At 37.3% G+C, this 21,909-nt stretch overlaps 1 protein-coding gene across 4 annotated transcripts in view; it reads right to left on the bottom strand.

The window, feature by feature from the left end:
* Positions 1 to 248: 248 nt before the first annotated feature.
* Positions 249 to 21,909, bottom strand: part of ELL2 (elongation factor for RNA polymerase II 2) — a 71,864-nt gene continuing 50,203 nt past the window's right edge. For all 4 annotated transcript variants that reach the window (XM_036925741.2, XM_057493213.1, XM_057493212.1 and 1 more), the window contains 8 exons: positions 20,365 to 20,624; positions 15,009 to 15,133; positions 14,754 to 14,844; positions 12,449 to 13,019; positions 9,791 to 9,857; positions 6,266 to 6,437; positions 4,195 to 4,239; positions 249 to 4,104 (listed from right to left, as the gene is read on the bottom strand). In XM_036925741.2, coding sequence (XP_036781636.2) covers positions 3,988 to 4,104; positions 4,195 to 4,239; positions 6,266 to 6,437; positions 9,791 to 9,857; positions 12,449 to 13,019; positions 14,754 to 14,844; positions 15,009 to 15,133; positions 20,365 to 20,624 — 1,448 coding nt within the window. In that variant the 3' untranslated portion in view covers positions 249 to 3,987. The remainder of the gene's footprint in view (positions 4,105 to 4,194; positions 4,240 to 6,265; positions 6,438 to 9,790; positions 9,858 to 12,448; positions 13,020 to 14,753; positions 14,845 to 15,008; positions 15,134 to 20,364; positions 20,625 to 21,909) is intronic.

The raw sequence follows: 21,909 nt of genomic DNA, 5'->3' as shown, positions 1-21,909 counted from the left end.
CACAAGAAAGTCTCAATAAATGGTAATGGTGATTATTGTTCCTCTAATAGATGTTGCCTCTGAAGGGCATGTCCTACACTTTTAAAACAGTCAGATCCTGGAGCAAATACCCTGCTCCTACTTCCTAGAGTCACCAAGTAATCTCTGTCTCAGGAAGATCATTTACATTAGGGCAGCAGAGTGCAGTTTGTTGCATGGTTTTTTTTTTTTTTTAAAGCTTTGAAATGAGACAAATGAGAAACAAGTACTAGAATTGCAAAGTTAACATTTTTATTGAACTGAAATCGGTGTAGAACAACAGGGCCCATCACAGTTGCTGAGCTCAGTAACAACTGAAAAATCCCTGTGACATTTTACCTTTGAGTCCTAACATGGTTTGGGTGGGACAACTGAGAAACAGTGTAGCTAGATATATATTTTTAACACTTTAAAATATTTTGTGATGAGCCTCACAGCCTTGCTCAGTTTTCAGGTTACAAAGAACATTGGTAACATCTTCGGTTGCCTTCATGTAGTAATGTCTGTTAATATCCTTTCCCAAAAGGTTCCTTTCAAAGTGCTGGCTACAATTTTCCCCTCACCCAGTACACAGAACAAAAGGACTTAGTAACACTTAGGCAAGTAACAGACTGTAGGAACTTCAAAAGTAGTGAAGGCATATACCAAGCATACGTGACTCAATACTCACACTTTCTGAAAGACAATGAACTGGCTAAGGAGTTTCAGACAAGTTCCAGAAGCAAACAACGCACTAATGGAAGGAGTGAGGCAACCAGCCAGAGTGTTGGAACTGATGGACCATTTGTGTCTAAACCTTATTTCAACATTGTGCTTCCAACATGCAACTATGCATTTTTTAAATATTATAAGGTGAAATACATTAAGGGACAATGCCTATAAAGGTTAAAAGATCAGACATGAAGGAAAATTAATACTGAGTTTTTATAATCAATATACATGGTGCTAATGATATAAACCAATTACTTTTGTGAGAACAAGTACTAAACATCTATCACTACTTAGAGATGAAAGTTAACTCCTCCAAACTATTCCAAGGGAAATAAATAACCAAGATAGGAAATTAAATCCCCATATAAAAAATAAAACCACATCTAAAACATCTAGTTAATGTTTTTCTTGGTTTGTGTTAAATCAGCTGTTCATTCAATCTGGAGTAAATTTATGGTGTTGGTAAAAATTAAAGAGTGCTTCAAATTATTTTAAGTGAAATGTGATGAAAAAATAACAACTCATTCTCTCATCCTACTGTTTCTCTCAAAAGTGAAATTAATTATTCCACCAGAGCAACTAAGTGGCCACCCATTCCTGTATCAGTTATTTGAGAAAATCTAAAATCTTACAGTAGGAGATGAAGAACGATTATACATATCTTAGAGGCTCATGCGCATCTTCAAAAGAGATGAAGCCTCAGGTAATAGCAGATTCAGGGATTTACAACTCTCAAATTTTGCAACTGATAGATACATATTTTGTAAGCATCTGCCCAATGTATACAACAAACATCTAAATTAAGGCTTTTATAGGTAGGTGGTCAAGTCCATGGGTATGCAATGCTGGATTTTCATAAAGTATCTCCAGCTTCCACTGTTACCCAATTTGTAGACCAGATGTGCTGATACAGGTGGGTAGGGGCTCCAAAGGCTAACAACCAACTAGAAGGTTGGTTTGTAAACAAGTTCTGAAATAGGAGTTGGCTGTGAAACAATTGGGAGGGTGCCTCACATCATGTAGAGGGGAAAAGTGATTTGCACCTATAGACAGGATGGGCTTAAAAAAAAAGCCAATAGTTGGATTTCAAGACTTTGAGATTTAGAGACCTAAATGTTTAGTGCCAAATATAAGCTAATGGTTTTCACACTCTAGCTTGAAAATGTCACCAGGAAGATACTTACAAAAATGTGGATGTCTGGGCCCTATACCCAGAGATTATAATTTGGGTGATTCAAGTGGTCGAAGCACCTTGCTTTTGAGAAACACTGCTCATAGCAAACAGCAGTGCACAGTCTTTGATTAAAAGGCGAAGATGTCCAAGAAATGACCCCAATGCAGTCATTATCTACAGATGAATCTCTCAGGAGACCACCATAATGAGGACCAAATTTATCCCCAGTTAAGTATTTTTCACTGTCTTTTTTGAACTGAAAGTTTGAAATCAATGAACATTTAATAATGATTGTACCAATTCTGAGGTAATAGGAAGAGCACCAGGGATTCAATGCTGAAAGAAACTGAATTCCCTAGAAGGTCCCTGCTACATGGAAATCAAATTACCACAGTCATGTTATAGAGTTACAGTGCACAGGGCCGTGTTTCAGTCTTTGTACAGTTTGCATACTTTTACTATATTATCTACTCTTTCCAGTTAATGTTTTAGAAGAACTCCAAAGAGAGAAGGTCATCCACAAACTCTCTCAGGTTTTCTAGATACCAACATTTTCTGGTTTATAGCAATACACAACAAAGCGATTTATTTATTTATTTATTTTTTGGGATGCTGGAGACAAACATCTTTATTAAAGATACTACCAAAATTTTGGCAAACATTTCAAAACAGATTTGTAAACATAATGCTTCCCTTTTCAACTGGCAGCACTTTGAAAAGACAATACAATAAAACAACACAACTCGAATCAACATTAGTTCAAAATCCTTATGCTTTTGACCACATAACTTATGTTCCCACATGATAAGACAAGTGATAGTTTAAATCAACGTCAACAGATAAACTCCATGAAATGAAAGTTTGTGCTGTTTGATGAATCACAGTATGTTATGGTTAAATATATCCACTCTTTTTATATTCCTGGCACCCAGGATGAAAAAAAAAATCTTTAAATATACATTTCATGTAGGTAATAGCTTCTTTGCATATCTCTCTTCAAAAAATACTTTATAGCAGTATATAAATAGGTTACCTACACATTTAACTTTATAATTTTGCCCCAAAACTATAGATCTGTTTTATTTTCATAACATATCAGTTTTGCCCAACATTAATAAAGCTGACAAAAAAAGTTGAAATGGAAATGCTTTTGTCTTCCATAATAGAAGTAGCAATTTGACAGAAACAAAAAAACCTACAGTAACACTCGTCAGTTGTTTAACCTGAGCGTTTGGCCTACTTAGACTAGCAGCTTTTTTCCTTCATGCACTCTCACATGCACACCACCTCTGCACACACACCCGTTGAGCACACGCTTCAGACGCTGGTAGGCCACAATGTGCTTCCCATTGCTCTAATCAAGTGGGAAGCAGTGTAGCTAAGATTAACCACACTATGTACACAACTAGCAAACACCTTAAGGCAACCATTGCAATGGGGGGTTAACTTGCAGGGTGGATTTACTGTTCTAGATCAAGCCAGCCTGTATGTACATATGTGTATATATATCTATACACATATACATACTCATACAATTTTCTATTTTTTAACCCTCCAAAACAATGTTTCAATTTTTTTTTTTGTATTTTGTGCAAATTTCTAAATATTCTACCATTTAAGGCAAAGAGTTTGCATTAAGAAAGGTCAGAAAATAGGCTTATGTTTATCCAAAAGCATTTCACCTTACACATTACTATTTTTTTTTTAAACACACATAAAACTTTGAAGTGTGGAGACTGGATCCCCAATATCTAAAAAAAATCATTTCTAATGACAAACACAAATTTTTAAGGAAAAAAATTGATTTGCAGTATAGACACTGGATCCCTCACATCTAAAAAAGAGAAAAAAAAATTACTTCTATTGACAAACACAAGTCTTGAAGGGGGAAAGAAGGACCAGAAAAAGCAGCTTTGAAAATGCAGGGAAGCAAAGTAAAATGGAAAAAAAAAGTAACTCAAGTTTACTAATACTGAAACTTTCAACAGGCAAAGTTTCATTTTTTTAGAATCTTAGAGCAACTTATTTGGAATTTTAAATAAATAAGCTTAAGTTTATTCACATCTTCCGGTCCAAGTGGAGCTCTAGGGCCATGAGTCTGCTTGTTGTTGGTCAAATTCACCTATTAGTCTTTTGATGTGAGCCAGCTTGTTATGAAGATATTCGCATCTGTACTTTTCTTCATGGTAATTGGGACTGGACTGTAGATTAAAAAAGCAGTGAGGAATTAAGTTGCGTAATTTATAATACTTCCTGACTACAGGTCAGAAACCAACAGTGATGATACCTACCTGCTTGATCTTCTGATATTCTTGTAAGACTTCTTCATGAACATTCTACAAAATTAAAAATTGAAATGAGAAGAGAACTTTTTTTTCCAACATAAACACCTAATACACATTCAGCAAGGGTGTGGGAAATATTGATGACGGGAATATAGATTGGTACAACCTTGAAGGTAGCAATTTGGCAAATGCTATCAAAATTGCAAATGCAAAACAGACTCAGCACTTACACTTCTCTTTCAGATTTACTTGTGCCTGAGTGAATGATGTTTGTATAAGGTTACTTGACGCAGTACTGTTTATAAAGCAAAAAAAAGTAAAAATTTAAATGGCCGATATCCACACAAAGGAATACAAAGAGGCCATTACAAAAGGGGGAAGTGCTTTATGCATCTATACAAAAAAATTCTAAGATGCATTATATTGTTTGGTGAAAAAAGCAAAATGAAGAATGATTTATACAGATTGGTATCATTTGTTTAGAAGGGGGAAACAGAATCTAAGTATCATTACTTCTAAGATGCACATTTCTCCCCATTTAGTGAAATCAGATAATAATTATCATAGTTTAACTTAATGGAACATAAGACAATGGTGCATCTTAGAATCAATGGCATCTTTGATTTAATTAAATATGGTATTTTCATACATATATGAGTCTGCTTGTATACATACATTTTACACACACACACACATACACACACCTCTGAAAGAATGCACTGAACCAGTCCTACTGATTTCCTCTAGGGAGGGAAATCAAATGGCTGGGGAAAATGGCAAACTAACCCTTTTGTACATCTAATGTTATGTACTATGGATCTAAGTAGTTTCCAAATGCTTACATTTATTCTGCACAACTCTATAATCACCTTGTTTTATGGATGGGGACTTCGAGGTTCTGAGGCAAGTTGAGTGACATCTCCAAGATTATACAAGTATTAAAATTGTAGGGCTGGGAAACAAACCCAGGCAGCCTGACTCTCGAGCCTGCTCCTAACCACTAAGCAATCCTTGGAATTACATTTTAGTGTAAATATAATCATGGTACACTGCTAAATAAAATATATAGAAAAAAGTAAACCCCAAACCACTATGTCACTAACCTCTTGCACCCCCAAACACCACTCCTCCAGCAAAGTCTCTGTAACTCTCTAGGCAGCTTGTCTAAAAGATTAGGCCCACTAATAGAAGCCGCAATGAATCTCTAGGAACAGATGCTCTCAGGCTGTCTTCCCATTGCAGGAACCCCATCCATTCTCTCACATGGCCTCCTGTCAGAACAATGCTGGTGGTCTGGAATGAAGGCACCATCTATGGCTGTGAAGTGCAACAAAGGTATCTGGCCTAACAAAGAGGGGAACAGGCATTTATACCAACCCTTTTGCTATAGGAACTATGAAAACAATCAGTAGACAGGCCAGGCTTCTACTACTTTTGTCAGCTGTGGTAATATTATGACTAAAAGTGGGGAAGTAAAAACAGATTAATGCTGTTAGCAAATGTCAGTCTCTGCAGTTGCTAAAAGCACCAAGCTTCTCTAACTTAAATCCCAAACCTCTGTGGTATTAAGCTCCCTTTTTATTCTTTGTTATCTTCTCTATTCGACACTGGATTGAGGTTTCTTTAAAAAAATTTACTTGAAATAGCAGTTTTGAGGAACAGCACCAGATCTAGGATGTGCAGTCTCAGCACAGTTGGTAATGCAATTAAACATTTCAATGAATCCCAGATCCAACTTTTCCCTATTTGGTTGTGTTTGGTATTTTTCTCAATATATTATGTATTATCTTATAATAACTTACTATAGAGTATAATTACATAAAGTATATTACATATCCTTTACATTATCTTATAAAAAATATAGTTATTCTTTCCACTGGACGAAATGCAGGTTCACTGTATTTACTTATTCTCAGGGACTATTTCAAATATTTAGTTTTGCAGCTAATTTTAAATGAAGGCTGGTCTGTGAGAGGGCTTGCTCTGCGGGCTAGCAGGGTGCCTGGGGATAGCTGGAGTAGAGAAAGAAAGAAGGCCAAATATGAAAGTTGGTCCCTCTAGGAACAAACACGTTTACCTGGTACTCTTTAGAGCCCGGAGAAAGGCGCTTTCGTTGCGCGTCCAGTTTGATAAATCTTCTAGCTACGGTCTCCATCCTGGCATGCAGGGCTCTGTACTCATCATACTCAGCATTGAAGTCATCCTTGTAATTCTGGCGTTGCTCATAGGAGACGATAGCAATGTATTTTCTAAGAAGAAAAAAGATGGAGAAGAGCCACAGAATAAACATATGCACAAGTCCAAGATTTAAGCCAAATATTTAGAAACTATATCCACACATGCCCCCCTAGATTGAATGCTGCTCTGCCACTGTTTGCTGCCATGTCACTACTTCAAAGACCTTTTAGGTGAAATTATTCTGGAAGAGAACTTAAGAGCTTTAGTGAAGGAGAGTAAATGTGAAAAAAATCATGGTGACAATGAATTAAAGTGCAATTAGAAAACAACATGTACATAGATGTAGCTTCCTAAACCTTTCTCTAGCCAAGAGAATTCATTACCACACTAGCAGCAGACATCACCCATCTGTTCTGAGTTGTATGGAGACAACAGGATTTGGGTATTGTGAAACCAGGAGATGGAACAATCACTAAATGCTCAAGTCACAGCTCTCCTTACACCTGCTGCTTTATGAGCGGGACTCTGTCCTTTGGCCTTTCTCACCTGCTGCCAGCAAGGTGCCTCGGGATTATTCGCTCTACTCCTTTCTTTTCATTTCTGATTGGGCAAATATAAAAAATACAAAGGAGGAATTGTTTATCATTTTTTAAAATGAGAGTTAGACCAGAGGAAAAACATGAGGAAAAACTAGTTCTTTTCAAATACTGAGATGTCATACTGTGTGTAACAGATAGCCAGTTCTATATGACTTGTCTAATTTACATTCTTAGAAGTGCCACAAATATGTTTTACTTCAGGGTATAAATACCTCTGAAGACTTGTTGAGTGAAGGCCACTTTTCCGAGAGTGTCAGTCCATTCAGTACAAGTAAATTAAACGGTGTTTTAATATCAAAATAGAATTAACTTTATGTGTTGTGGATCTGTGAACTGGGATGGCATCAGGGTCTGGCCTGGGTCTCTGCACTCTGTGCCCCTATTATAGAATACTGAATTCCTTGACTTTTCGAGTTAAAAATCGAGATCTCTGAGCAATTTCAGGCAGGTGACAGGAGCTTCAGGATGCCCCCAGGGGGTACACATACATTCGTCACTGTGGAAAAACCTTCCAGTTCAGTCCTCTCCAAAAGGGTTTTAGATAACCTTACCAGCTTTATTTAAAATGTGACGATGCAGATGCCTGGCTAGAAATGTGAGAAAAGAGGTGCAATGAGCAACCTTAATGTCCTCATTAATATTTATATTCATGTTGAGTTAGCCAGTGTGGAGGTTTAATTTTCCAAATGTAACCGAGACAGCCATAATTTGCTGATTTAAAGCTGTACTACATGGGCCTTTGCTATAAAAGGAATAATACCACCAGCCAGGTAGAGAAGAAGTATTTTTTAGACATGGGCTGTCCTGACTGTGCACCAGAGGGAGCCCAATGGGGAAAAAGTTTCCTGAGGATAAGCATACATAAGCAAAACTGACTGTGAAACTCAGGTTCTATGTGTTATGGAAAATATCTATCCTGCTTTCTCAAAATCACACTAGAGGCTGCATCCTCACTAGTTATTTAATAATTTTCTTAGGGAAAAATACCAAACTGGCAAACAGTTGTGTCACTATTTTAGCAGATTATTTGGTTATATTGGCATCTTAAGGAAAAGCGTTTCACTATTTTTAACAAAAATTGTTATGGTTCTACAGTTGGCTCTTAATACAGTGATGAATGAAATTTTCGACAGTTTGGATAATTCACAACCACAAGTAACAGAAGTATTCTTATAATATAAAAATTAGGAATACTGTGGTGAAGTATGAATTACTCAGTCTGATCATTAAGGCTGTATAGTATGTCCTTTTGGTATTCTTATGAAACAAGTTTAAGTTCCGTATTTTTGGTGATTTTTCTGAAAGTTCATGCTTTCTCACCATTTTAAGAAAATTTGCTGTGTTTATATAAGATAGTTTTGGGTTAAAATTAAATTACTTCTGCTTAAACAATCACACAGGTTATGTACTTCCATGATTTTTAAAAGAGCTAGAAAATGGCAGACATACAGAAATACATGGAAGCAGGTGCAGCAATTATCCTTAGATTAGCAAATTAAAAACAAAATTTTACATATAGAATTAATTGGTAATTTGACAAAACAAAGCAACACCCTGAATTCATGAGGAAAAGGTTAGAATTCTTTTTCAGCCTCTCTACATGATTTTGTCCTATATAGCAAATACACATAATTACTACTAAAAAGAATTCAAAATCCATCACAAGAAAATGAGAGCAGAACACTGTAGCTGTTATTTGAAGAGGCTCACTTCCTCAAGATTTATAAGAAGAAGGGAGTTTGCGGCCAGAGAGGTGAACCCCATATAAGCAGAGCCAAGCACTGTCCCCCAAGGAACGCTTCCTACAGCAGCTCAGTGGTGGCTGCTTTCTAGCTTCCCCACTGACTCTAAGGCGGTAGGTACTCTGCCTCAGACGCGGGTGCACTCAGCATGGCTTCCTGGGCTCCTTTCAGTAAGGAGATGAGAACCAGCATTATGATTTCATAGGCTATCATTCTACAGTAAGTTCAGTTTTCACTTACAGTTAAGCAGAAGTAACACATCTTAAGTGTAAAATGTTCTCTACTCTGGAAACAAATGTTTCATGGGATATGGAGGGCTAAACAGCATAGCTTAGTTTTGTCTGCTATGAGATGCTATTAGTAGAGAAAAAAACGTCCATACAGCCTAGAGCCCATTTACCACTCTACATTCAAGCTGTTTTACACATTTATTCATTTTCAAAGCTATCTGCAGGCATACATCTTTGCTTTTTTGATCTCCACAATTCCAGGCTCTTGCAACTTAATTATTTTCTTCTACAGAGGACTTTGAGTCTGTGAAGAAGCTAGAATTATGTGTCCAAGTTATAATTATTATGATAACCAGTTACAAAAATGTCCCAAGCTCAGAATTTGGCAACTTGTTATAATAAGAAAAATGTTATAGCCATTACTAATGTGAAATGAGTAAATGTTACTGTTCTCTCCTCTTAAAATTAATTTGATGGCAGAGTTTTGTTTAAAAAAAAATCTATCTCTACTTTGTATTATGACTGTGCATTGACATACTGTCAGCTTTGAAGAGTCAGATCCCTGAAATCTTCCCTAATCAAACGCATAGCCTGGCCCTGGAACAAAGGGTGGGTTTCTCTATACTTACAGGCCATGGAGCAGGGCTTAGAGCAGGGGAGGATACAACCTGCTCAAGCAGGCAAGGCTGAACTGGGGAGGAGCAGGTTTAATGGCAGGCTTTCAATTGCAGGGGTGGCTCTCGGACTCTGTTCATGAAACTTCTTACTTTTCTGATTTGCAAATTACGGGAAATGAACTGGCAAACTTTATAAAATTAAACAGTTCTCTCCCACTGCAGACATCTGAACTTACATCAAATAATCTGGGAGTTCAATTGTTGAAGAAGGCTCCATGGAGGCAGTGTAACCCTCTTTAACTCCTACAAAGAAGAAAAAATTCGAGCATTCACCAAACAGTATGGTTATAAAAAGCCTATAATTCTAAAATAGGTCAGAAACATCTGGAACACTTTTCCTTAAATTCTATTCTTCCATTTCAATAAGCAACAGCGAGCAAGGAATACAATTGAACATGAACAATAGAGGCCCTATGACCAGCGCCCGCAGAACTGAGGCCAGGCATTGAAAGCGGCCTGGCTACTGCAGCGTCTGCACAATAAAGGAATTCCATCTTAACCCAAGGTCAGTGTTCTGTTCTTTCAACAACAGCTGTGGCATCTGCCCAGCAATTCAAAGACTGAGGTGGCAGATGCAGCCAGACAATGAGAGATACAAATTTTACATCAACATATACTTTTCATAGGATTCAAACAAGGCAGATGAGACAATGAAGTCAGGTAGCAGACTGCTTTGGTCACTGTATTTTTACTGCTACCCTTTTGGTATGCAGACAGTGGAACTGGGTAGGAAGTTTTCCCATCAGTTTAAAGTAATTTAGAGTAAATTACTATTGAATGACAGTTTACACTCTTCTAATCTCTGGCCCCCATAATACTATCTCGTTTTTAAAAGGACAAAATGAGCAAATAAGTAAATAAAGCCTCAGTCACTTAGGACTATGCAGCGAAAGTGTGTAAAATTGTTCCATATTCCGTTTGAGCACACTATTTCCAGAGGTGGTGTGTTTAGACTTTTTATTTAGAATGTTTTATTATTCAAAGTAGAATTAAACTAATAACTCAAACCTATTCCTGCCTGCTGGCAAAACACTCAATATAAAACAAAACAAAAATGAATATTTTATAATTTCTTGGTTCAATATTTTAATGGACAAAGCACACAAATTATGCAGACTCTGTGGGCTTATTGTTCGTGTATATTTCTATGTATCTATATCTGTATATCCGTGTATCTATAGCTATTTGACTCAGGCTTGGGTAAAAGAGCTTGTTTGTACAACAGCCTGAGTCTTAAAGTAAAAGGCATCCAGTACACGTCACCTGGCTTCCCTTTTGCCACAGATATCAGATAAGTTCCAACAGATGCAGTGGATATGGGTTTGAGCTATCAGGAGCCTGTGATCATCTCAAATGGCTTGGAAACTACTATATCCTCAGTGAGGGACTCAAGGAGACTAAGTCTGCTTCTCTAGGCCTCCGACTCTGAGAACACTCACACTCTGCTCTAGGTTTCAACAAACTGGAATCTGGTCCTCCCAGCACTGGCCTCTGACTCAGGACCATGACGCGAGGGTGGTAAATATGGAGAGTGGGGTATACCCAGCAACCTGGCTTACTGACACGCAATCTGAGGTTTTATTACTTCTTGACTTTTCCTGATCTGGCAAATTCAAATGTAATAGTGTTTGAGGGAAAAACCTTATTACCGACCTCTTGGGACACTATGTAGTAACATACTGATGTAAACATCTCAGCAGATATGCTTTGACAGGCAATATGCTCGGTCCAGGTCAATAAAGGCACTGTATCATACTGTTCTACAATCAAAGTTACTCTCATATGGTAAAAATAGTTAAATCTAAGGATTTCAGACTTTCAGTATCATGGGCCTATTACAGAAAGCCAACACTCCTAAAACTTTGTTCATTAACTTTTCTAAAGATGTATTTTCCTAGGGAATTTTGCCTTAGTTATGCTGGATTTAAAATTGGCAGCAATGCTAAAATGACGGGCTTTTGGGTATTCTATGTTCTGGCATGCAAGGTTGTAAGGCCTTAAGTTTTAGAAGAGAACTTTTTTTTCCCTTTAAACAAGAGAAATCTAATTTTGTCGTTAGGTTTTAAAGATCACTACACCTCCTAGAAGCACTTTATGTACCGATTAGCTTTTGTTTCGTGGTAAAGCATTATTTTAACCTTCTTTGGGTCTCTATATACTTGGCATTTAAAGCTTCCAAAAGCTTAAAATGGCTAATTTTACTAATAACAATTGATGTTAGTTTGCTAAAACAGTGTTCTCAAAATTGAAATAAAAAAATTCTTAAGATCTGTCAAGCTAATTGCCTTGCACCAAATTGCTTTCATTCTGAATGAAGATGATGTTACAGTTCTGTTTATGTAATCTTACGTTGACTGTTTTATAAAGAACTTGACATTTCCCTGTGCTATTATTAATTAAAGCAGGAGTGACCTTGTTTCTTTGGCTAGGAAGGAAATCAATATTTTTATTGCTAATTGTGTGTCTGGCTAAATCAGTTCAAGAACAGTATATAATAGGTCATGCTGAAATCACAGGATACTGGGGCAGTTACGGAAAAGAGCAACAAAGTCCACCTTCTAAAAGGGGGTCTCTGGAGGATGACAGGGTTGTATTTAAATGTCACCATCTCATTGACAAATACAGAAACCATGTTTAATAGTTGGCTAAAAAGACTGAAAATGGCTGCTGTAATATGCAAGAAAAAATCTCAAAAGCACAATGCTAAGATTAATAACTAAACACAAGGTAGTTTTATAGAAAAACATTACTAATTATAAATGGCATAATTTCACTCATGATAGTCCACTCTACACATTTAATGAGTATAGTCAGTTTTCACAAACGTAAAATACCTTCATTGGAATCCAGACTGGAGTTGTTCAGTGTGGCAATTTCCTCTTCTCTTCCAAGGTCCTCTTCCTTTTCCTCAGTCATTTCAATGTCATGCTTTTTAATTTGGTCCTTTTCCTTGTGTTTTTTAGACTTCTTTTTGGACTTTTTGTGAGACATTGAATGGTTTTCTTCCATAGGCTTTGGACACTTTAGTAGAACTGAACCAGGGGGTAAGGTTTCCAGAGAAGTCCTAGAGGTATATTTGTCTTGCTGGTCCTCAAAGATACTATTTTTTTGACTAAAACTGTCAACAGGTAGGTCTTGAGTCCCCCGACCTTCTGGGGTGCTAGGGGAGTTGGAGTTAGAATTTACAGTCCGAGGAGGGTTGGAGACAGGCAGGTGGGTTGAAGGCAGCAGTGAAGGCGTAGGGATGGCCGCAGCTGTAGGGGGCAGCGGGAGGCCTGCAGCAGATTTTTCACTGGTGGGATTCAAGTGACCATTTAATGTTGGTGGCACTCTACTTGTCAGGTGAGATATTCGAGCTTTTTTGTTCATTAAGGGATCAATGAAATCTGTATCTAAAAGCCGTTTCTGGGAGGAGGGGAAACAGAAAAAAATGAGCCAGTTTGCACTAAAATTCAGTACATGCATCATTCGTTACCATATGAACAACTGAATAATTTTATTCATACTTAAGTTTATTACTGGTGTTAACATTTTTCAAGCTTAAGCAAAACCAAGCAATCCACAAAAACAAAAGGGAAACACATTTAATATGAAAAGGCAGAATTTGGTAAATACGTTTCTTGGAGTACTTATTCCTTCTGTTCATACAGCCCCACACTAAATTCTTGGAAAGACTATGCTAATTTATATGGATTATACCACTCAGGAGAGTATTAAGTAGAGGAGGCCTCCTTTCTCTGTTGGTCATGGTTGACCTAGTTATACTGAGAGGAGGAAGCAGTTGTACTATTTCAGTCTGTCAGGACTAACAAAAGCAGGTAAAGGGCAATAAGTCTACACTTATTTAATCTTCTCTAATATGCGAAGATGCTCCAGGTATGAGTATGTTGGCTCTCAATTATTATTTCACCTCTCAAGATGGGAATATCTAGCAACTTTAGAGTAATTTCCCTAAGTATCTATCATTGCTGAAATTCTCTTCAATTCTTCCCCTCATCCCCTAAATATATCTCTCCACTGGATTAAATCTTAATAACTGGTCCATAAAAATGACATGGAATTTCTGTTTCAAAAATTTAAAAATTAATGCTAATACTAGCCCATCCAGCAACAATAATAGTATTTCAATTCAAAATTCAGACAGTTGAAAAGTACAAAGCATAAATTCAATGTAATACTGTGGCTTCAACTTCAGCTTGAAAGAACATAATAATTACCCCATTACTCTATTCTGTTTTCAGTTTAGCACCATGGATTTGGCACCAGTATATAATTAGATGAGAGTATAAGTGGCTTGCTTCATAGTGGGTGGGATGGAAAGCAAGGCTTCTATCGATGATGTACATGCAAGGACAGAATTGCTTCACTTTGTTCCTCACAATAGGTTTCTAACATGTTCTGACATGTGAATAGCCTTTGCCCAGAGTACGCTTACTGTTCTCCACATATTTGTTCTATCTCCCTAATCCTTGGAAAGAGGGTCCAGAGAGAGGAGCACCTGTCACCCTGGAAAACTGACAGAGCTCAGGCTAGAGGGGTCATCTGAGAACCAGAGGGCTTGAACCCTAATGCTGCCCAGATCTCCCCACCTTTACCAGGGATGGGCTGAATATCTTGGGGGAAAGTCTAAGCAGAAATGGAGTCTAACTGGAATATTCTGATTGAGATCTACTCAAAAAGTGCTTTATGAAAACATGTATGAAAATGGCAGACTTGTTTATTTGCTTATTTTAAAAACATTTTCCCCTGAGCATTTTTTCTGGAACATGTTTCAGATGAAATTAAATACTTCAATTTTCTATATAACCTGAGACTGGATATGGGACTGGACAAGTCTTCTAGTTAGTGACCAAATGGAAAAGTAGATAATATGATAAACTGTAAACTTTAAAAATGGAACAGAAGGGGAGACATTAAAGTACTTTGCCAAGCAGTGCTATGTAGAGGAAAAGAGTAGGGCTGGGAGCTGGGCCCTGAATTCTAGGCTGAGCTCTGCCATGAACTAGCTGTGTGGATCTGGGTAAGCAAGCTATACAGCTTCTCTGGACCTCATTTCTCTCACGTGTAAGTCAGACAACTTGAACTAGATGGCCTTGAAGGTCCACTTCAGGGCTATGACTAGATAAGTTTATGAAATACCTGAGGAGAAGAAGATGCAGCATCTCTACTAGAACATACAGGAGATTCTGAATGGCTGGTGCTGGCAGCATTCTGAGATGGATTTAGTTTTCTGCAGAGGACACATATGTTCCAGTTACGGAGAGAATTTTCAAATGTTCATAATAGAAAGCTTACCCTTGCTTCTCTTTTCTCACCTCAATACCAAAATAACAATGACTAAAATAATTACTTATTGACATCATTTTTATAAAGAAAAATAAAAGAAGAACTTACTTTGAAAGCACTGACTCTAGCGACCGTCTGTCTATTTCATTGTATCCAGGCCAGTCTCTTTGAAGCTCTTTAAAAACATAATCCTTTAAGGTATATGAGAGATCCTTAGGATTCAGATTAGCTACCTGGTACATGATATGAAAGCAGACCATTAGATATTTTTGCTATTTTCTAAGCTGAAACAGGCAACTATTTGGATTTATACTGAAAATATACCAATTGGTCCCAAAGGGACTGCTAGTTTTTGCATATGCCATATCTCAAAAAGTGCTATTCAATTTCATTTTGGGAATTACAACTTTACACACACAGTTAAAACTTTTTCCCCTGAATGGCCATGCATGTTATAGTTCTAATAAAATAGTAAGCCCACATTAGGCAAAAAATGGAATAAGATTTTTTTAAATCAATTTTTTCTAGTCAAAGGAGCCCAAACAGTTATGTTAATAACTTCAATTATTTGCTTCTGGCCATTAACTTCATTACTTTTGAGTCACAGTAAAAATCCTTGATCACCTGTATTAAGTAGAAACCAAACAGTGCCTAAATGTTGGGTTACAAACTTTCCCTTCAGTAATTAACAGAAATTATCGCCATAAATATTATCAATTCTGATAACCTCCTCTGTCACTTTCTTGGATTGCTAAGATTGCTCCTTGTAGCTGCCAGTTTGAAGAGCCACTATTCAAAGTCTTTGAAATTCCCCAAAACCAAAAAAAAAAGGAAAAATAAACCAAAATAACCATGAAATTACTGCTATTAATCAGTTTATTCCCAAGTATCATCTTTCCTTATACCTTGACTACAATTCCTAGTGTCCAGGCCTATATTCTATTAACAACACAAATGTACAGATTTAGGTGCTAAACCAAGAGTTATTTTTAAGACTACCAGAAAGGTATTGGACCTGTTGTTTCCTACTGGCACACTCTTTCTAATACGTTGACTTCTTTCTGTGTTTTTTAAAAGTACTATCAAAATATTGTGATAGGGTATGCTTTTGTCACAGCTCAGCTGAATACAGTGTACCTCAGAGGTAATGCAGGTTTTGTTTAAGACCATTGCAATAAAAATAAAGTGAGTATCATAATAAAGCGAGTCAAATGAATTTCTTGGATTCCTAATACATGTAAAAGTTATATTTATACTACACTATAGTCTATTAAGGGTGAAACAGCATTATATCTAAAAACAAGTATATTTTTTAAATTAAAAAATACTTTATTGTTAAAAAAATGCTATCATTTGGGTTTTCAGCAAGTCCTAATTTTTTGCTGGTGGAGTGTACTGCCTCGATGTTGCTGGCTGCTAACCAGTCAGGGTGGTGGTTGCTGAAGGCTGGGGTGGCTGTGGCAATTTCTTAAAATAAGACAACAATGGAGTTTGCCTCATCAAATGACTCTTCCTTTTGCAAATGATTTCTCTGTAGCGTGTGATGCTGTTTGGTAGCATTTCACCCACAGAAGAAATTATTTCAACATTTCTCTAAAACCCTGCTGCTGCTTTATCAACTAAGTTTATGGACTATTCTAAACCTCTGTTGTCATTTCAACAATCTTCACACTATCTTCAAGAAGAATAGATTCATCTCAAGAAAACACTTTCCTTGCTCATCCATAAGAAGCAAGTCCTTATCCATTAGTTTTATCACGAGATTGCAGCCATTCAGTCACATCTTCAGGCTCCATTTCTAATTCTAGTCCTCTTATTTCCAACACAACTGCAGTTACTTCCTCCACTGAAGTCTTGAATCCCCCCAAGTCATCCATGAAAGTTAGAATCAACTTCTCCTAAACTCGTATTTATGTTGATATTTTGACCTCATCCCATGAATCCCAAATGTTCTTAATGGCATCTAGGATGGTGAATCCTTTTCAGAGGGTTTTCAATTTACTTTTCCCAGACCCATCAGAGGAATCACCATCTATGGCAGATACAGCCTTATGAAATATATTTCTTAAATAATAAGACTGTAAAGTTGAAATTACTCCTTGATCCATGGGCTGCAGGAATGGATGTTGTTTTAGCAGGCATGAAAACGACATTCATCTTGTCCATCTCCATCAGAGCTCTTGGGTGACCAGGTGCATTGTCCATGAGCAGCAAAAGTTTAAAAGGAATCTTTTTTCTCAGTTGTAGGTCTTTAAACAGTGGGCTTAAAATACTTAGTAAAACATGTTGTAAACAGATGTACTGTTATCTAGGCTTTATTTTTCCATTTACAGAGTATAGGCAGAGTAGATTTAGCATAATTCTTAAGCTCCCTAGGATTTCCAGAATGGTCACTGAGCACTAGCTTCAACTTTAAGTCACCAGCTGCATTAGCCCCTAACAAGAGAGTCAGCCTATCCTTGGAAATTATGAGGCCAACTTGACTTCCCTCTAGCTATGAAACTCCTAGATTGCATTTTCTTCCAGAAGACTATTTCATCTATATTGAAAATGTGTTTAGTGCAGCCACCTTAATGAAATAGATTTTATGGGTGACTCGTTACAGCTTCTACATCAACACTTGCTGCTTCACCTTACACTTCTATGTTATAGAGAGGGCCTCCTTTCTTAAACCTTATGATGTTAGCTTTTCTTCTGCAGCTTCCTCACCTCTCTCAGCCTTCCTAGAATTGAAGAGAGTTAGGGCCTTGCTCTGGATTAGGCCCTGGATTAAGGGAATGTTGTGGCTGGCTTGATCTTCTATTCAGGCCACTAAAACTCTGTTATCAGAAAGAAGGCTGTTTCACTTTCTTATCACCAGTGTGTTCACTTTTCATTTCCTTCAAGAACTTTTCTTTTGCATTCACAATTTTGTTAACCATTTGGCACAAGAGGCCAAGCTTTTGGCCTGTCTCAGCTTTTGACATGCCTTTCTCACTAAACTCAATCATTTCTAACTTTTGATTTAAAGTGAGAGCCATGTGACTCTTTTTTTTTCACTTGAACACTTACAGGCCCCCCAAGGTTATTAATTGGCCTAATTTCAATATTGTGTCTCAGGGAATAGGGAGGCCTGAGGAAAAGAAGAGAGAAAGCGAATGGCTGGCTGGTGGAGCAATCAGAATATACACATTTATCAACATTGTTTGCCATCTTACATGGGTATGCTTTGTGGTGCTCTGAAATAATTACAATGGTAACATCAAAGATCACTGATATTGTAACAATAATAAAAATGAAAAAGTTTGAAATACTGCAGTTAACAAAATGTAACACAAAGACATGAAGTGAGCAGATGCTATTGGGAAAATGGTGCCAATAGACTTGCTAGATGCAGGGTTGCCACAAATCTTCAATTTGTAAAAAATGCATTATCTTTGAAGTGCAATAAAATGAGGTATGCCTGCACTAATCTAACACTCATGTTGTTATAAAGTAGAAAATGGTAGGCTTATCTTAAAATTCAAACTTGCAAATAAATTAACATGGGATACAACCAGATCCTTAAAATGGAATAAATACAATTGTTACCTTTCCTATTATCTCTAGCACTACACATACTAACAATACTTCTTTAGGCTTCTGTAATAGGACTGTCTCCTGGTTTCCTCCTCCTCCCACAGATCTTTTTTTCTTAAGTATCCTTTACTCTTCCTCTGTATGCTGAGTGCTTAGTACCTGCCTTGTTTTCTTCATTATCCTCATCTCCTAATGTTGTTTCATTCAGCTCTAAGGTCTTCAAAACCCATTCTATATGGTGTTATCTCCTACTTTAATTCCAGTTCCAACTGTCTTCTGGATACTGGACCCTATTGAACATCTATCTCCATTTGGATATGCCAGATAGCATCGTTCAAATAGAATGTATTTAAGACAGAATTCCTGACTTCCTTACATACACCTGTTCCTTTTCCATCCCTCCCCGTCTCAGTCAATGGCTCAATATTCATTCAGTTGCTCCAGTTAGTTGGTCTGGAGTGGAATCCAGGCACCAGAATTTTTTAAATGCTCCCTAGGGAGTTCTAACATGCAGCTAGGATGAGACTCTTCTCTAGATTCTACCAAATCATGAATACTAATGACACTCCTGTTCTACTTGGTCAGGAGTTATGTACACATACATTTAAAAATATTCATATCTGTAGACATATACATAATCAGGTATATGATATACTGACATATACCAATAAGCAGCCTCTGACTGAACTGCTTCTCCCATCATTTTGCCCTCTCAACTGCTAACCTAGGAGGTAATTTACAACCTTTCTAGAGATTCAGTCACCAAATGTTTTGTGACTTGTAACCTGAACCTTCCCCTTTCCCCAATAAAAAACTGAACACACACACCCTCATCATTTCTTTCATCCTGTCTTCTGAGCTCTTAAAAACTGCTATGTGACATACGGATTTATATTACATGTTTCCAAAAAGTGCTCAAATGATTTAATAAGATCCTTGAGACTGTCTGCAATACCTTGGGGATTGGTTAACCCAGAACTGGAGATTATGGTTTTACTCTTTCATAACATTTAGTATCATGTCTTGAATGTCAGAGAAAAGAGATGAAAAACTAAATATGAAAGTGTTAGTTTTTGAATAATAGATGAAAACCCGTAGTTTTTTTTAAGTGATGAAACTGAACAATTGGACATGTTACTGTTTTAGAAAAAAAATAGATGGACTACCATTTATGGTATGGATTTGAATGTTAATCAACATTTATGACCCAAGCCATCATGACAAATATAGGAAGTTCAAGTCTGACAAAGCACTGACTTTAGCAAAATTAATGACCTACTTTTATACTTAAGCTTGTGATCATAAGGAAACTGATCAGAAGTAATACTTCACACATTCATACCCTTTACTGAAGACAAGTGACGGATCTCAGCATACCCAGTGGTAGTGAAAGGCAGAGTAATATGGGCAGCAAAGCGTATGCAAGCCAAGACACATTCTAAACTGTTTAGTAGGTAAAAGTATTCTTGCTTATACCAACCAAAAATTGGCAGAAATTTCCTGTACAACTTCACCTATATAAACCAAAAAATATTGAGGCAATAGTTAAAGTGATTCAAGACTAAAAACAGACATCAAAAACTTCTTGCTTACTTTTTTTATGGACTTTCAGGGCAAAAATTTAACCCAAATGGAGATACTGACTCAAAACTTAAAATTTCTTATTAATAATTCAGAAGCCTCTAACTTATAAAACCTCATATAAATGCCTAATTTCAACTAGTTTTTAATTAAATGTTTAAAACAAGATGATATAACTTAATAGTCAGGAGTTATATTTCATATATGAACAATCAAAATGATCCTATAACTTCTCTATCTCATTGATACCACCACCACAAGCCTTCTTAAATGAACTTTCTCAATAAGAGGGTAAATGGAAGGATCATCCCTCAGCCATCCTCACCTGTTGGAGAATTGCTCCGAGAGAGTTCTTATCTTTTTGATTGACACCGTCTTTCTGCAGCCGAGCCAGCAGCTCTGGTTTCTTGTAGGCTTTCAGAGCCAGTAAGTGAATCACCCTGTCCCTATATGGCCGCTGAGAAACACTGCTGCTGCCATGTGTCTTTCGAATTGTATTTGCAGGGTTCATGGGGGTTGACCTTTTCCTCTCAGGCACTGCATCCGAAACAGCTTGTGGTGCTTTCCGAATTTGCACTCTTTTCCCTAAAGTCCAGTGGAAATGACATTGTTACACATTTGCAGGTGATTAAGATAACAGGCATCTCAGTTCCCATAACTCTGATTTAGGTACCTCTTCATTTATGGAGGGAACACACCACTTTATTTCAGTTTTTATGTTCTGAATAAATGGCCTAAAATATGGATTTAGAATTTTTTTGAAGGAATCATTTACTGGGATCCCTATATTATTACAGAAGTATTTTGTCTACTTTGCTATATATGGATAATAATTGGTGACACACACAATAGCAACGGACTGGAAATCTTAAGGTTGTAGGCATTTGGTGTTAAGTGGAAATAAAGTAATTTCCATGCTCACTTTCACCTGTGCTATTTACAGAACTTTACATAATGTGTGTCATTTCTTTGGCAGACATGAATACAGTGAACATGTGACAAGTGAGAAATACCTGTTGTATCTCACTGAGAACACACTCTTGGGTGAACATTACTTAATTTCGCAGGTTCAGAAGTCACAGAGAGGGGAGTCAGGCATAAATTGGGGTCAGTATTCACAAGGGCATCCACTAGTGGTATTCATTTTCAGGAGGCCACAGCAAATACTGGGAGTCAAAAAGCATAAACAAAACCAACCAATCAGTCTCAGAGGGCCAGACACTCAGATTCCTCGTTTGCAGGGCTGAGACCACACGGGTGAGTTAGAGGAATGGGAAATGGTAACAAGGAGGCTTCACACCACTCTCACGCAGACCAGTACCATTCATGTAATTAACCCACTCACTGCTTAGACTTAATGCTGACAAGTGTTTGGCAGGTGGCTACTTCTAAAATATACTGTGGGCTGAAGTGGCCTGAGTACTGTGTGGGTGTGTAAAGCCATCAGGACATGCTCGTCACCGGCAACACTTGATAACTGTTCCTTGCTGGAGAAACTGAAATTAAAATGAAACTGCGTAAGACCCTCATTTTACTATTTTTGTGGTGGAATCTTGGAGCTCATTAAGTATATTCTTAGCCCCTAACTCCATCCCCTCTGGGTAAAAAGGGAGAAGAACTGGTAATGACATACAATGTGGTGACTGCACTGGGGACTAGACTAGGAACTAGAAACAATGGGTATGTAAAAGCAGCCTCTTGTAAGCGCCACCATCTGGGGTGAAAACAGCTTAACTGGCAAGAGCTTCACTGAATAGTAATTTTGTCCTTGCTGGGCTTCAAAGGCCTGGCCAGAGGGGCAGTTTGTTTGACGCAATCCTACCTAGAGTAAAGGAGAAAGGGTGAATGGTCTCTCCTACTCTTGTATTCT

Source organism: Manis pentadactyla, chromosome 2, assembly GCF_030020395.1.
Source record: "Manis pentadactyla isolate mManPen7 chromosome 2, mManPen7.hap1, whole genome shotgun sequence".
In the NCBI taxonomy this organism is placed as follows: domain Eukaryota; kingdom Metazoa; phylum Chordata; class Mammalia; order Pholidota; family Manidae; genus Manis; species Manis pentadactyla.
Note: the sequence above shows the minus strand (reverse complement) of the source record. Positions and strands in the feature narration are given on the sequence as shown.